This window comes from Fringilla coelebs (genome assembly GCF_963513975.1).
Source record: "Fringilla coelebs genome assembly, chromosome: 1".
In the NCBI taxonomy this organism is placed as follows: Eukaryota; Metazoa; Chordata; class Aves; order Passeriformes; family Fringillidae; genus Fringilla; species Fringilla coelebs.
The window spans coordinates 127,698,878-127,713,380 of record NC_140028.1 but is presented as its reverse complement, the minus strand read 5'-3'; the positions used below and the strand labels follow the sequence as shown (position 1 = coordinate 127,713,380).

At 36.3% G+C, this 14,503-nt stretch overlaps 1 protein-coding gene across 1 annotated transcript in view; it reads right to left on the bottom strand.

Moving 5' to 3' along the window:
- The window catches only part of COL28A1 (collagen type XXVIII alpha 1 chain), a gene marked incomplete at both ends in the record, with an annotated part of 57,045 nt that extends 45,387 nt beyond the window's left edge, over nt 1-11,658 (bottom strand). Inside the window, 10 exons of the mRNA XM_084209750.1 lie at nt 2,496-2,549; nt 2,845-2,889; nt 5,468-5,512; nt 6,604-6,630; nt 7,284-7,325; nt 7,834-7,887; nt 9,128-9,184; nt 9,829-9,849; nt 10,502-11,061; nt 11,538-11,658. Of these exons, the coding sequence (XP_084065876.1) occupies nt 2,496-2,549; nt 2,845-2,889; nt 5,468-5,512; nt 6,604-6,630; nt 7,284-7,325; nt 7,834-7,887; nt 9,128-9,184; nt 9,829-9,849; nt 10,502-11,061; nt 11,538-11,658 (1,026 nt within the window). The remainder of the gene's footprint in view (nt 1-2,495; nt 2,550-2,844; nt 2,890-5,467; nt 5,513-6,603; nt 6,631-7,283; nt 7,326-7,833; nt 7,888-9,127; nt 9,185-9,828; nt 9,850-10,501; nt 11,062-11,537) is intronic.
- Nucleotides 11,659-14,503: the final 2,845 nt, after the last annotated feature.

The following is a 14,503-nucleotide window of genomic DNA, read 5'->3' as shown; positions in this document are numbered from 1 at the left end:
CTCCAACTCACTACTGACAATACAATAAAGCAGCATCATTAGAAGGAAAGAATTGTGCAGTCAGTGAAACTTCACATTGAGAGATTAGCCAGCAGCTTGAGAATAAGAAAATGCATATGAATAAGAGAAGTAAAGAATGAGAAGTTCCTTTGAGTATTTCTTGGCTAATGTTTCTGGACACCATGCTACCTTGCTTCAGACAAGTTGAACTGAATTAGTTGAAGGTGCAATGCCACCAAGCTTCTCCTGCTGGTGGCTTCCAGAGGCAGTGGCACCCAGAGAGCACCCAGAGAGCACCCAGATGACACTGTCCCACCTGTGTCTGCCACCTGGCACTGCAAAGGGAGAGGATTCATCCATACCCATAATCTGCATTACAGAGGTGTGGGATGCACCGAGCCAGCCAGCTACGTGAGTGGACTGTACACTCCCCAGCTGAGACCCAAACTATCTGTAGGCTGAGCTTGATCTGGAGTTTGTATTTTGAGGAACTGAATCTGTTCTTTCAAACCTCAACATGGCCCAGTAACAAAGAATAAAAGCTCAGCAGCAGTGTTCTGTGTTATGTCACACCAGTACCGATGCCACCAAGTGGAAGTCACCAGTTCAATTCAAAAAGCAGAAAGCATTAGAATGGAAAGGCCAAGGAACAGCCTAAGAATAGATTTATTTATTTTATCCAAGGCTATTATAAATACCTGCCACTTTTCAGAGATATTATGTGTCATGAAAACTAATTTTAAAAGAGGATTTTCATAATCCTTCTGTGAGGACAAAAAATATTGGAAAGACTGCTATGTGTTTGAACCAAAAAAGGCCTTGACCTTTACTAGCTGAATGGCTGTTTATTAATCTGAAAAAACCCACTGATTATCAGTACTGATCATTAAAACATTTTTCATTCACCTCAAATAAGCTCCAAAATGCTAAAGGTTAGCTTTATCATTAGGTATGCACAAGAGAAAACCCTTAAACATACATATGGTTCTTCTATACTCTTTAAGTATAATTATCTAGCTAAACTTGTCTGGAAGTATTTTTTATTATATATGTTTGAGCAAAGAAGAATCTTGACTACAGACTTTAAACAGCAGGCTGGGGAATTGAAAGCTGATAAGAGAGGGAAGTTTCTTATTCTTTCTGAAAATCTACAGCTAAAGCCTAACAAAAGACCATAAATATTGTATCCATGTAGATGGATTCTAGAGAAAGATGTCTGTATTTCACAGCCATAAAAATATGTGAAGGGACTAACAGGAGGACATACACGATTCAACATATATGGTTTTTTATGTAATAGAAGTATCTGGTTCCACTGTCTTGGACTCATCAGTGTGAAATGACAGATAAAAAAATTACTGTCATTTGCTGTGCAGAAAGAGAGAGACATGATTTTTCCACCACATGGATGAATAGTTTCTTTCAAACTTCATCCCAGTTCTTTTTCCACTTCTGAAGTACTCTGCAGCAGCTTTCCCAATCAGACATTTTTTTGAGAAGATGAAGAAATGAGAGGTATGAAAAAGCATTTGTCAGGAGGAGGAAAATCATAATAGATGACAATATTCCAAACTTTTTATAATAAATGTTTCCCATATTTAAATTTATTTCTGTGAATTTTCTAATTAAATTGTTGCCTAAGAAACAAAACACGAGTGTTTATATAGTGCATCTTTTACAAAGCAGCTTTGTATGAGTTAATTTGTCTTGTCTAACTTAAGATTGTCAGCCAGGTGATCAATGATCCTTGTTGTAAAAAGTCTTTGTATCAAACTGATAAATGGAAGATCTTTCTGTAGAGAACAGAGTTAATAACTCTCCATGGGCAAGACAACCATATTCACATAAAGCACTTTCCCAAAGTTTTGCAAAACAGAAAACTTCCTAAATTAACCACACACTTTATCCAACTGATTTTGCTTGACAAGGTGTGGTCATTAACTCTAAATTATCCATTTTAAATATCACTAAGACACTAATTGTCATAAAATCTCATACCTTGACCAATTTCAAAGTTGTCCTGAGTTTATACAGCACACGAGCAATTAAAAATTATTATAAATAATCAGTCTGAAGGTTTTAACCTTCGTCTAGAAATGCTTAAAAACTTTAAACACAGGCAAAAATATTCTAGGAAGAAAGCTTCCCAAGTGATGGTGAAAATCAAGACAAGTGATTGAAATTCTGACATAAGTGCTGTGGCTCTAGGAAGGTCCTTGGCTGCAACCTATTGTGGATGTTCTTGGAGAGATGTTCTCACAAAATGTTCTTGGAGACCCAGATAAGAAAGCTGGTGCATGTGCCAACAATACCAAGCCTTCATCACATGGAGGTGCACCACCCATGTGGGGACATTATTGCTGTGCAAATAACTCCACTAGTAAAAAAGCTACTGACAAAAAAGGACAGTAGACTATAAAGGTTCTACAGAATTTCTGCATCCTCTCTCCCATACAAATAACATATTCAACAACACATACACAACTACATCTTACCTTGTTTCCTTGGATGCCTTTTGGGCCTTGCTGACCTGGATCTCCCCTGATACCCTATGAAGAAGTCAAAGCAAAGAATGAGCTGCCTTTGAAGACACATATAAATGTTAGGGTTTTATTTCCCCTGATTGGAGTACATTATAATATAGCACAATTCTAAGCTCTAAAGGTCAGGAGTTTTCTGTATCATACCCTGTGATGTACCCAATACATTGAATATTGTTAATATTTAAAAACCAGTGCCAGCAGAAAAACATGGCTGTTTTCCACAGAATTAACAGGTTGTATGCAGAAGAAATTTACAGAATATAATCTTTCCGTTTTATTTGGTAGCTTTTAGTTCCCTTACCTGAGGTCCCCGAGGTCCTGTAGGGCCCACAGAGCCCTGCAAACCCTGAGGAAAAATTAGATTCAATTATCAGCTAAAAAGGAAATTTCAATCTGCTTTCAAATTCAAGAACTTGACATGTACATGTAATGGCTCAAATCTCTGTTCAATCACTTTCTAGAGACTTTATCCTCTCACCAGAGCACTGCTGCTCTCATACTGTGTTCAGTAATTGCCTGTTACATTCCCCCCTCAATACTTGGTTAAAACGCTTTTCATATACAATAAACATAGTGAATGTCTAATTAACATCTTAGTTATTTGATTAAGAAGTTTTTATTTGAAACAGTTTTTAAAATTTGATTCCTAGAAGCATATTAGATACAGAATTCTTAATAAAAATGCTGCAATGTCTATACCAGAATAACTTCAGATAACTTTGTCTCACTAACTCAAACTGCTGATGAATCAGATTAATCACTTGCCTGGCAGAATCACACTAATAGTTCACAAAATCCATTGAAAATGCATCCAAAAAGTTTTAAATGCCATATTAATACATTTAAAATTCTTTTTTATTCCACTAGGTGTGATTTCTCAATTTGATGAGTTCTTACCAGTCACCACCACCACAGACTATTCAAAAATCTTCCTGCTTCACTGTTTTTTTGTCACCATAATGCATATTCTACAGAATTTCACTTCCACTTGAGTCAACACTCAGTTATAATTTATTTTTAAAGCAGAAATAGTTTTTAGCAAATTTACTGTTTTTTAATTTTTCTTTTCTTTTAATGAGTAACATCTCTACAGGCAGAGGCACTGGCAGACTGCTGCATTTTTCAAGACGTGTCACATTTTGAACTTTGATTAGCCTTGACAAATTTAGCAGTGATACCTATGCAGACACTCCATCAACTGCCCCCCCTACAGATTCAGAGTCAGGAATTTTGAACAATTCTCTGCTCCCTGGCCTTTGTTCCCAGGGCAAGCATCAGCCACCAGAGAGAGAGATAAGCCCACTCAGCTCCAGCCCATTTCCAGCCCCAGCACACAAGCAATAGATGGTACAAACAGTGATATGCTGACACAATGATGGCTACTTGTGTAGCATACAAACAAATGAATCAGTTCTGATTTCAAAGCCAAACAGAAACTGTCTGAATTTCAAGCCTGAACAGCACTTGAAAAAGCTCTGTATACAGTACTAAAACTACTGGATTCAGTCTGATTAGTGAGATTGGAAAGTGGCAGTGGATAAATGCAACACTTTCAAATTGGACTCCTAATCATGCTTCAATATCCATCAAAACAGTTAAAGATCAACCTCAGAATACTGAATTTGTTTCTTATACAATTGGCTATATGTGTTCTGTGTCTAATTTTGTCTAGCCTAGAACACTTTCTTTAAAAATAAAGCCATAACTTTGTTCTGTCTTCAAGATTTGTGACTGTGAAGGTGGGAATTCTGGAACTGGCTGATCCCCATTAGAGGACAAAGTTTTTTTCAGCACTGTCCTCAACATAAATGAAGCAAGCAGATTTTTGGCAGCCCTGGCACGTTTTCTATATCCAGATTTCTTGGCTGCTTTGATTATGTTCTTTGCCAGCTTCTGAACAGCTTCCTTCTACCTCAGTAGATGTTTCACATAATGTCATGCTATTTCTCACATGCGTGGATAAAAAAGGTATGATCTTTCTTTATTCCTCTGAGAGATGCAGCTCTCTCCTTTTCCATTGATATGTCAGACTTTTCTGATTCACTGAAGTCTGAAATTTGCTGCCATTTTGAACCACAGTATCCCACAAGATATTTTTAGTGTTTAGATTTTCATTATTGTATAATGCCTTTTTTTCTTTGCAATAAATACTTCTGGAATGAATATTTATTAATTCCTATTTGAAATTAATCATAAAATTGCAGCTTCCAGGAAATCAAAAACTTTTCAAGGTTGTCTTTGATAAAGGTAAACACAATATGGGTAGTAAAACTGAAGAAATGTGCTTTAATAGAAGGATAAGTGCAATCTAATTGGTAGTTCTTAGCTATTTGAATTATAAATCAGTGGTTTTCATGACTCATACAAATCTGTTTGTATGAACTCAAGATACATGATTATCTCACTTAGCATTCCATTATCCTTCCAGAATGTAAATAAACCAGGTAAAAATCTGTATTCACTTGCAACACTACTGCACTCCAGGTTAAAAAGAAAGGAGAACTGGATAGAAGTGTGAATTCATTTCAGCACAGATGGGCTTGTAGACCTGAAAGTTGTTCATGTCAGGTAAGAACACGCTTTTATTGCAATATACACTCAAAATTAACTTTTAAGGAAATAAACTGGGTGCTCTCTGCAAGATGCTCAGTCCTCTGTAAGCAAGGCTTGGCAGTGATCAGGGCAGCTTCTGTTTTAGGTAAGGATCTGTATTTCTTAGGAAAAATGGAAAAACAAAGAATGTGGTGAACAGTTGGTTCAGTTCTTGCAAATCGTTCTTCTACTATGAATGTATCTCTACCACCAGGGAATTGTAAGGTATGCCAAATTTACAATAGTCTTTTCAAGCTGTGTTCATGAATAAGTTCCATGATTTTCTGGTATCTTCATCAACATGAAACAGTTAAAATAAAAATTATACTTACTATTTCTCCTTTTGGTCCTGGGGCTCCACATTCTCCTCTTTCACCCTTTATAAGAAATCAAAGGGTTCACAGCTAAACAAGATTATTTGATTATGCTACAGGCATTAAAGACCCTGCAAGCAGTAGCACAAGAGATTTAGTTGACTCTGAGGACCTGAAAAGTGGCATCATTATACATGGTCTACAGAAGATAAGACCTGCTCTACTCAAGATAGGTTGTTCCTGAAAATGCCTGCAAAACATCCAACTTATATCAGAGGATAATACATTTAATATCTAATAAGTTTTGCTGCAGTTTTCCATCTCACTGCACTGTCTCCAGAGATCCTTTCCATGCTCTGATTTCATTACTCTGATGTCTGAGATTTTCCTGAGTAACAATTGTGAGATTGCAGATATGGAATGAAGAAAGAATCAAGTCTTTCACTGAAGATTTAACATATCTGTAGACACATGAAAAGTAGACCTATAAGTCTACTGTTCCCATTTTCATGAAATCTTAACACAAAATTGACTGAAGCATTTTACTGAAGGATACTAAGATTCATAGAGGCATTGCTTTTATTAACGATGTGGAGATCTAAGTGTCAAATGAAGAAAAGTCAAAATGGAATTTTCTCTGTTTCATTTTTGACTACGATGGTCCACTTTGCAATTCATCTCTAGAATCCTCCAAGTCACTGAAATTCATAGCTTTTTTATCTTCTTGGAGAGATTATATTGAAAATTTTCTTGATCGAGCATTAGCTCTGGCAAATCATAAATAGGTTAAAAGCAAACTTCCTTGTGGTAAATTTTTTCAAAAGCTCATGGCTGTCACATTGTGCTTGCAATAAGCATTTTTTCTTTCTTTCCACTTAACCTCTTATTCAACCCACAACTTCTTTTCCTTCCAAAAACTGTTTTTCTGGTCGTTGACACTTTTTTTAATCTTTAGATTACAGTCTCTGATTTTGTGGGGGTTTTGTTTTATTTCCAGAATTCCAGTCTGTAAGCATTTGCATAAACTTCTGGGGATTGCATCAGGAGCTTTCATGACAAAAAGACAAGACAAGCTCTTTTTTCCATTCTTTCACATACACTGTCAGCAAGTGACAATTTATTTTCAGACTACTTCTACTCTATAAAAAACTTACCTTGTCTCCCTTGTAGCCAGGAGCTCCCTATTCAAAAATTGAAAAAAGGAAAAAATCATAAAAGAGAAAGCAAAGGCCTAACATACGGCTAATTTAAGTAGAAAAAGCCCCAGTCCCCCTCCCATAGTAAAGAACTATGTTTCAGAAGTTTGACTATTCACTACAATAAAATATCTCTCTGAAATGGTTTAACATATAATTCTCTGCAAATCTAGATGTGTATTTTTTACTCATATATTAGCTGTAAATATGTCACTCAATTTGCCACCTCCCAGCAAATACATGCTGCCATTTAAATGGGACTTTTCAACTGAGTTATTCTTATACAGGGAGCAGTGTTAATCTTTCTCCAGTGAATCAAGAAGAAGTCTGAGAATTATCAGGTGTTAGAAGCCATCAAAACCATGCAGTGTTTTTATCAGGTCTGTCTTTGGGATAAGTCTAATGCAAGTCAATCCAAAATCACATAACTTCAGAAGTTCCTTCTCTCAGTAGCATCTCATCTCAAAAAACACATGGTTAGACTGTTTCTTTCAGTATACATGCTTCTGTAAACCAGGCCTAAGTGTAGATGCTTTCAATAACTGAATAAAGTAGAAACATAAAAAATGAAAATAACATTTTTAGTTCAGAAAATATGAAAAGACAAACTATGAGTTAGCACTGTAGTAGTCACATACCTCTTCCCCTTTCTCTCCATGATCTCCTTTTTGAGCATCACCCTATTGGAAACAAAGGAATACAACTGAAATATGTATTTCACTAAAACTAAGAACACTGTTAAACAGGCAAGACTGGTTTTCCTATTTAGTAATGTTCACACTTCCTTCCACAATCAAAGATACACATTTCCTGTTCATTAACATAGAAAACGGAACTATTGTCATTACATGACTGAAATCTTAGTTATTAGAGTGAACCACTCTGATCAAGGGATCTGTGTACTGTTAGAAAGCTCTCAGGAACCTGAAGAGCCTTCAGCTACATTGAGAGACCTCTGCTGTCAGAGAAAAACTGGAATGATAGGCAGTGTTATCTTGATAGCAGTTTAGTTTAAAATTTTTATCTCACACTTCTAAAGCAGCTAACTATAAACTAGCAAACCTCAACATTTAGAACATATTGTGTTCTAAAATATGTTATTTTAACATATTTTCCTTTGCTATATTCACATCTGGGGTTTGAGTAACTGGATGGAAATTTGCTTTATTTCTTTTAAATTCTCATTACCTTGTTTCCTTTTGGTCCTGCGTCACCTTTCTCCCCTTTGCTGCCATCACTGCCCTGAAACACAGCAGGAAAATGTTTTTATCATTGTGAGGATAAAATTCTCCAGCTTGTCTAAGACTACATTTTAGTCCAAAATCATCCTGGAATAAGCTCTGGTAGAAACCCTCACTGATTCAAGTATGGTACATGTGATACAATATTCATTTAGCTAAAGCCACTCTGGTATTATAAGGTATCTACAAATATTTCTTTAAACAATATTCAATGATGAATAAATTTTCTACAGAGCATATGAAAAATCTAATCAGGAAAGCATTACAGAAAACAAACACAGTTCTTCTTTCCCATTTCTCAATTAACCACCATTATCCCATCTTCTCTGCTTAGAAAAAAACGGTACAGAACAGTTTAGGGTCAATATTCAGCAGCCCTAAGGAAAAAATTACTGCACCATTTTTTGTTACTCTTTGGAGAATCATGGTGTTTGGGACTAGAAAATTTGGTGTATACACATCTGTATAACAGGCTACATCTAAAAATTTTGGATAAAATAACTTAAAAATTCTCGGATCTAAAATTTTAAATTGCAAACAGAGGTTCTGGTGCACATTATCCAGATGCACATTATCCACAAGGATTGAATGATAGGCCCTGGCGTCATAACCTGCTAATGGTATGGTTGACCCATTAAAGAATAGTGAGAAAGGAAAAAGCTTCTGAATGTACCTTACTTGTCTCTGGGGAAGCTACTAAAGACAGAAAAATGGTCAGAGAGGTCACCCACTGTCTGAACTCACACTTTTCTGTTCCTTACTAGAGCCAAGAAATATATGCTGAAGTGACACAAGAGAAAAGAGAGTATTGGAGGCAGAGTTTTAGACCTTTCCTCATACATCCATTACCCTCAGACTTTTGAACCTTTACCCCTTACAAAAATAGAAGTTGGTGGTGGGTGAAAACCTTTGTCTAATGGACCTTTCCTTCCCCTTTCCTTGCAAGATTCAAGAATAACTTTTTTATTTGGGCTCCAAAATCACCCATTTATCCACAGTGTTTTATTACTCAATAATAAAAATACATTTTCAAGACAGTATCTGACTATGGATAGATTTTTTTTTCTGACCTCTTTTCACAGTGGCCTTTCACTACCAACATGACATGCTAAAAATCAATCTTTTTGCAGTGCATGCATAGCTAATGTCTTGTTCACACAGTAACCAATTAAAGTACAGTGCAGTTTCGATCTTTATTAAAATTCAAATTCTTGAGCCTATTCAAATAAATGCATACTTACTTTTTCACCTTTGTCTCCTTTTTCTCCCCTTTCACATTCACAGGTCTTGTGCACACACTACAAGGTTAATGGAAAGATAAAGGAGAATGTTTTTCAAACACATTATTTCAAAATTTTGAAGCAAAAAATTTTGGTTTTGCCTAGTCACAGATGAAATAACATAATAGTGGAATAATAGGAAATAAATGATATTTTAATATAATTATTTCTCACATAATCAAGATTAAACTTTCATATAGAGCAATGAAAATCCATTACTTGATTTATTTATAACAAAAATAGATCTATTACTGTAGTGACTGTAGTCACTGTAATAATTACAAATGCTTAAGATAGCATATACACAGTAAACAGTACTGTGAAACCTTACATAAATTTTGAACCAGTTTAACATTGCTATTGTTTCTAACAAGACCACAAATGAATGTGCTATCTTGCATTAGACCTGTTCCACTCTTTTAGGAAGAGTTCTTCATGTCTTACTGTTGATACTGCTCACTAATGAGCTAACATCATAGATTTCTCAGGAGCAAGGACAGAAGAAATGCAGGAAAGTTAAAAAAAATGTAATTATGGTCAGAAAGTTTAACCAGAGATGGAAGGTTGATTAATCCTCAAGTATTGTTTTGTTATAGAAGAAGCAGACTTTGGGAAGTCTAGTGGCAATAAGAGTATCCAAACACAAAGCTCAAAAACCCTACCTGCTTCTGTAGCAAGGCTTCCTGAAAATGAAATAAAATAAAAATATTACTTTAATATAGATATGATTTAATTTAACAGAGTACTAATTTTTCCTCTCTAGTTTATAGACTCCCCAAGGTGAATGGTAGAGATGATGAATACCTTCATCCTTCATTCCTTCCTCAAAGGGGAGAGAACCAGTCTGTGGTACTACTCACACAGAAAGGAGTTCTTGGTAGGAAGAGAGGGTTATTCCAAGTGACACATAGTGATTAGACAAGACATGAGAATTAATGGGATAGCTAAACAGACAGTATTAAGGCACAGTGCTAAAAACAGGGACTGTGGAAAGACTTCCTAATCAGAGACCTTCTTTTAAAAGGCCCTACAAACAAAATATGTAGGGGAAGGACTCAGTGATTATGCATGGGATCAAACTACCTTCTAAAGTATTTTCATATGCTCAGAAACACACTCTGTGTGCTGGAATATGTGATCAGAACAGCTGAGCTAGTATTATCCAAGCACACAACTCCTTGGAGAGTGGCTGGCAGAAGGAAGCTCCATCTGCCCTGACCCCTGCTGTTGCTGAGAAAGCACCATAAAACCCACTGTCTTCAGGGCTTACCTAATCAAAATTAAATTAAATCTGCCAAGGATAGACACATGACAAGATTAACAAGCATAACTTACCAGTTCCAATGCTATATCAACTACCAGATTCTGATCATCCAGGCACAGGACACGTTTAGAGGATGAATCACCAGATATCATGCGCAATTTTTGTTCTTGGACTGCTTTCTTAGAAAGGCCAATGGTAACAAAATGTATCCCAAGGCTTCTAGCTGTTGTGGCTATACCCTGGACATCAGGGCTGTTTGGATGATCTACACCATCAGTCATCAAAAAAGCCACTTTCACACTTCTCTTACGACTTTCAGTTTTAAACAGATGAGTGGCATTTGAAACTGCATAATAGGAATAAGTGCCTTGGCCAATAAAGCCCAGAGAACTGATTTTCTCCTTAAAATTCTGGACATCTTTCCAGGCTGTAAAGGGATGATCAATGATGACTGTGCTGCTGAACTGCATACTTGCTAGTTTGACACTATACATGTGGGACTTAACTGGCTTCATCTGGAAAATGCTGTCAGTTATGTTTTGAACAAAATTCTTCTGTAAATCAAACAGCTGGTTTTTGGCACTTTCTGAACTGTCTAGTATAAAGACTATATCAATGAGACACATATCACCTGTAAGGGAACAAGAAAGTTCTATGAATGGTGGGAACACCTGCACAAGAGATTTCAGATAATTCTCTGAAAAAAATAATTTTCCCAAAGATTCCTTTGTCTTCCCAGTAAAAATTCTAAGGATAAATTCCACTGTAAAAATCCAAGAAATTCTAATTAAAACTGCCAAGTTAGGGTCTTGATGGGATTGTTTTAGTATTTTAGTTGATTTTGTATAGAAAATCTACCACATGCAATTTCAAACAAAAAAATCAGGTTTCTTATAATTTCTCTTAAGAGACATGCATGTCCATGAAAATCATTGATCAAACTGGAATCCATGTCCAAACAGTCAAAAAGTATTTTCCAGCCCTCATAATCAAAATAAATTACATTTTACATATTCACATGAAAGTTATCAATAACTAAATAATTATGGTAAAATGCATGGATACATGCAACACAGTCAATCAGAAATTTTAAGAAAATGGTTTTACCTTCATCTTTTGGCATAGGAGAGTAAATATTCTTTACTCTTTTTCTGTTTTGCCCATGTACTATCTGGTTTGTTATCACAGCCAGAAGTATAAAGTAAAAGAAAAAACATTTTTTCCTCATAGTGACTTTCATCCCAAATAGACAACTTTTCCTTCCTGTTAAAAGTAAAAAGCCACCTGTGAATACCTCATTAATAGAAGCAAATAAATAAATACAGATACTTCAAATACATATTAGTAGGAACCATACTTCTAGAGAAAATATATAAAAAACACTTATAAAAAGTCATTGTGTAGGTAGTTTAAGCACAACTGTACTTCAACTGTAGCTCACATGGATAGTAGAACCTCTTTATTATAGACAAATATGGGTATAGCACTGCCTTTTCTTTCTTAACAAAAAGCCTGAAGCATGACTATGAACAACTTATTCTTCTAAGAAATAGTGGTTTAATAAAGATATTCAGTACATGAATATATTATTAATATTACATGGACGTTACAGAATATGTGCAGTATTTTTCATTAGGATTATACTCTATTATAATAACAATATACTGATAAAATTAAAATTAGAATATTTAAATGAGTGATTCAACATATTTTTCGAGAATACTGAACTAAATTAAATACTGAATTAAAACTGATTAACAGAAAAAAGCATGTGATTTACAAAAATTAATTTTTAATATCATTAATAACGAAGACAATATATTAAATGTGAAAATCCTTCCTATATCTTCTTTTCAAGTCCATCAAGCAGTTACATATATAGAAACCACAAGTGCAGTCCACTAAAACTAGAGAGGAAAAAACAAAGTCTCCTACCTTTGAAGGCATCCAGAAAACAAATTGTGGATTAAAAAAGTTTTCAGTGTAGAAAATATGTCCTGTAGGTCACACTGGAAAATACCATTTGTTAATCAACATAAATCAATCTACAAATAAATAGTCTATCCAATTGTATTATTGCTGCTGCTTAGTTGGCCAAAGTTTAAATGAAGACAGTTGGGCACTTGGCCAGTGCTGAGCCAGAGACTGAGCCATTTCATTAAAGGGACAATGTCAGCCTGGGAGCACAAGTGTTTTCCCACTTCAAGCCACTGTATTTTTAAATTTTAAAACCCCACTCTTAGACAACCTACATTTTTACCTTTCACTCTGCCAGTCACATGTCTTCAGCTTGTCTGTGTTAATGTTGCAGCACTGGCTAGATCAGAAATGTGAGAGCAGTACATCACTTGCAGGCTAGAACTGAAGTCTGACCTGATGGTTTGAGAGTCTACCAGGACTGCAGGACTCAAAGGTGGTAACTGAAGTAGCAATTACAATAATAAAAGACGACTTTAAAAAAACAAAAAAAGAAAAAGAAAAAATTTCATGAGCTGGTTTCCTCAGAAATTCTTCCTGCTTTTTAAATTCTCTGAGGGATGAGACACAGACATGATATCTAAAAGGTGGTCATGCAGGCAGCTTTCAGAATGTAGCATGGAAATTATATTTGCTCTATTTACTGGCAGTAGTAAGATTTTGTTATCACAGTGCTAAGTAAAAACATGGGGTGAGAGAAAGCATTCCAATGATAAGTCTCAAGGAATCATAACGTGCCCCAAGGGACTTAAGTGCAAATGCCCAGCAGAAGGTAGCAGACGTCCTCTAGACAGACACTGCCTACCAGGCAAGACATTCCTCGGCACCCTGGTCACAGGGCAGAATAACAGAGTATCCTGAGTTGTTAGGGACCCACGAGAATGTAGTCCAACTCCTAGCCCTGCACAGGCCAACATCAAAAATCACACCCTGTGCTGAAGGAGTTGTCCAAATGTCTTTTGAACTCTTACAGGCTTGGGGTCCGACCACTCTCCTGGGGAGCCTGTTCCAGTGCCTGTTCCTGGCTGCCAGGACACGCTGTCAAGTCATGCTCACCTTGCCATCAACCAAGACCTCTAGAGCCCTTTCCAGCCTCTTGTTCCCCAGTCTGTCCTTACATGCAAGGTTATCCTGTCTCAGGTGCTGAATCTGGGACTTCATGTTAAACTTTATACGAATGGTGATTGTTGAGCCCTCTAATTTGTCTAGGTCTCTCTGCAGGGCCTCTCTGATGGAGTCAACACTCCTCCCAATTAACTAACATCAGCAAATTTACTTAGTATACCTTACAGACCTGTGTCCCAATCACTTACAAAAATGTTGAAGAAGAGCACAGGGCTGAAGATAGAGCCTACAGAATGCCACTAGTGACAGGTTACCAGTTTGATGTCACCCCATTCACTATAACCCTGTGCCTGACCTCTGAGTCAGTTGCTCACCCATCACATGTGTTTTTCCAATTGTGTGATTGATACTTTGTCCAAAAGCATCCTGTGAGAAACAATATAAAAAATCTTTACTGAAATCCAAAAATATTCTATCAACTGGCTTCCTTTGATCATCTAGGTGGGTTACTTTGTCACCAAAGGAAATTAACTTAGACAGGCAGGATATTTCCTCATGAAGGCATGCTGACTGGGACCAATGATTACTGTATTGCTCTTCAGGAGTTTTTCACTACTTCCCAGAATAATCTTATCCATAATTTTACCAGGCACTGATGTGAGACTGACAGACCTGTAGTTACCAGAGTCATTGTCTAGATCTTGAAAATTTGGCCAACATTTGCCAGCTTTCAGACAACTGAAACCTCTCCAGATTCCCAAGACCATTGAAAAATCATTGAGTGAGGTCTCACAAGGACATAATTCCTTTGAGTACGATGGAATGAATCCCACCAGGCCTATACACTTAGCAGAATCCAGCTGCAGCAGTAAATACCACACTAGTTCAGGGTTGGCCGGGTTATATTGACTAGGAGCCTGTAAGTAAGCCAAGTACATTAAGCTTTTACATAAGCAGAGGATATTTTCTGCTGATTTTAAAAGATGTGGGTGAAAGGGAAAGGACAAGGAGGAAAAGAATAAGGCACAACT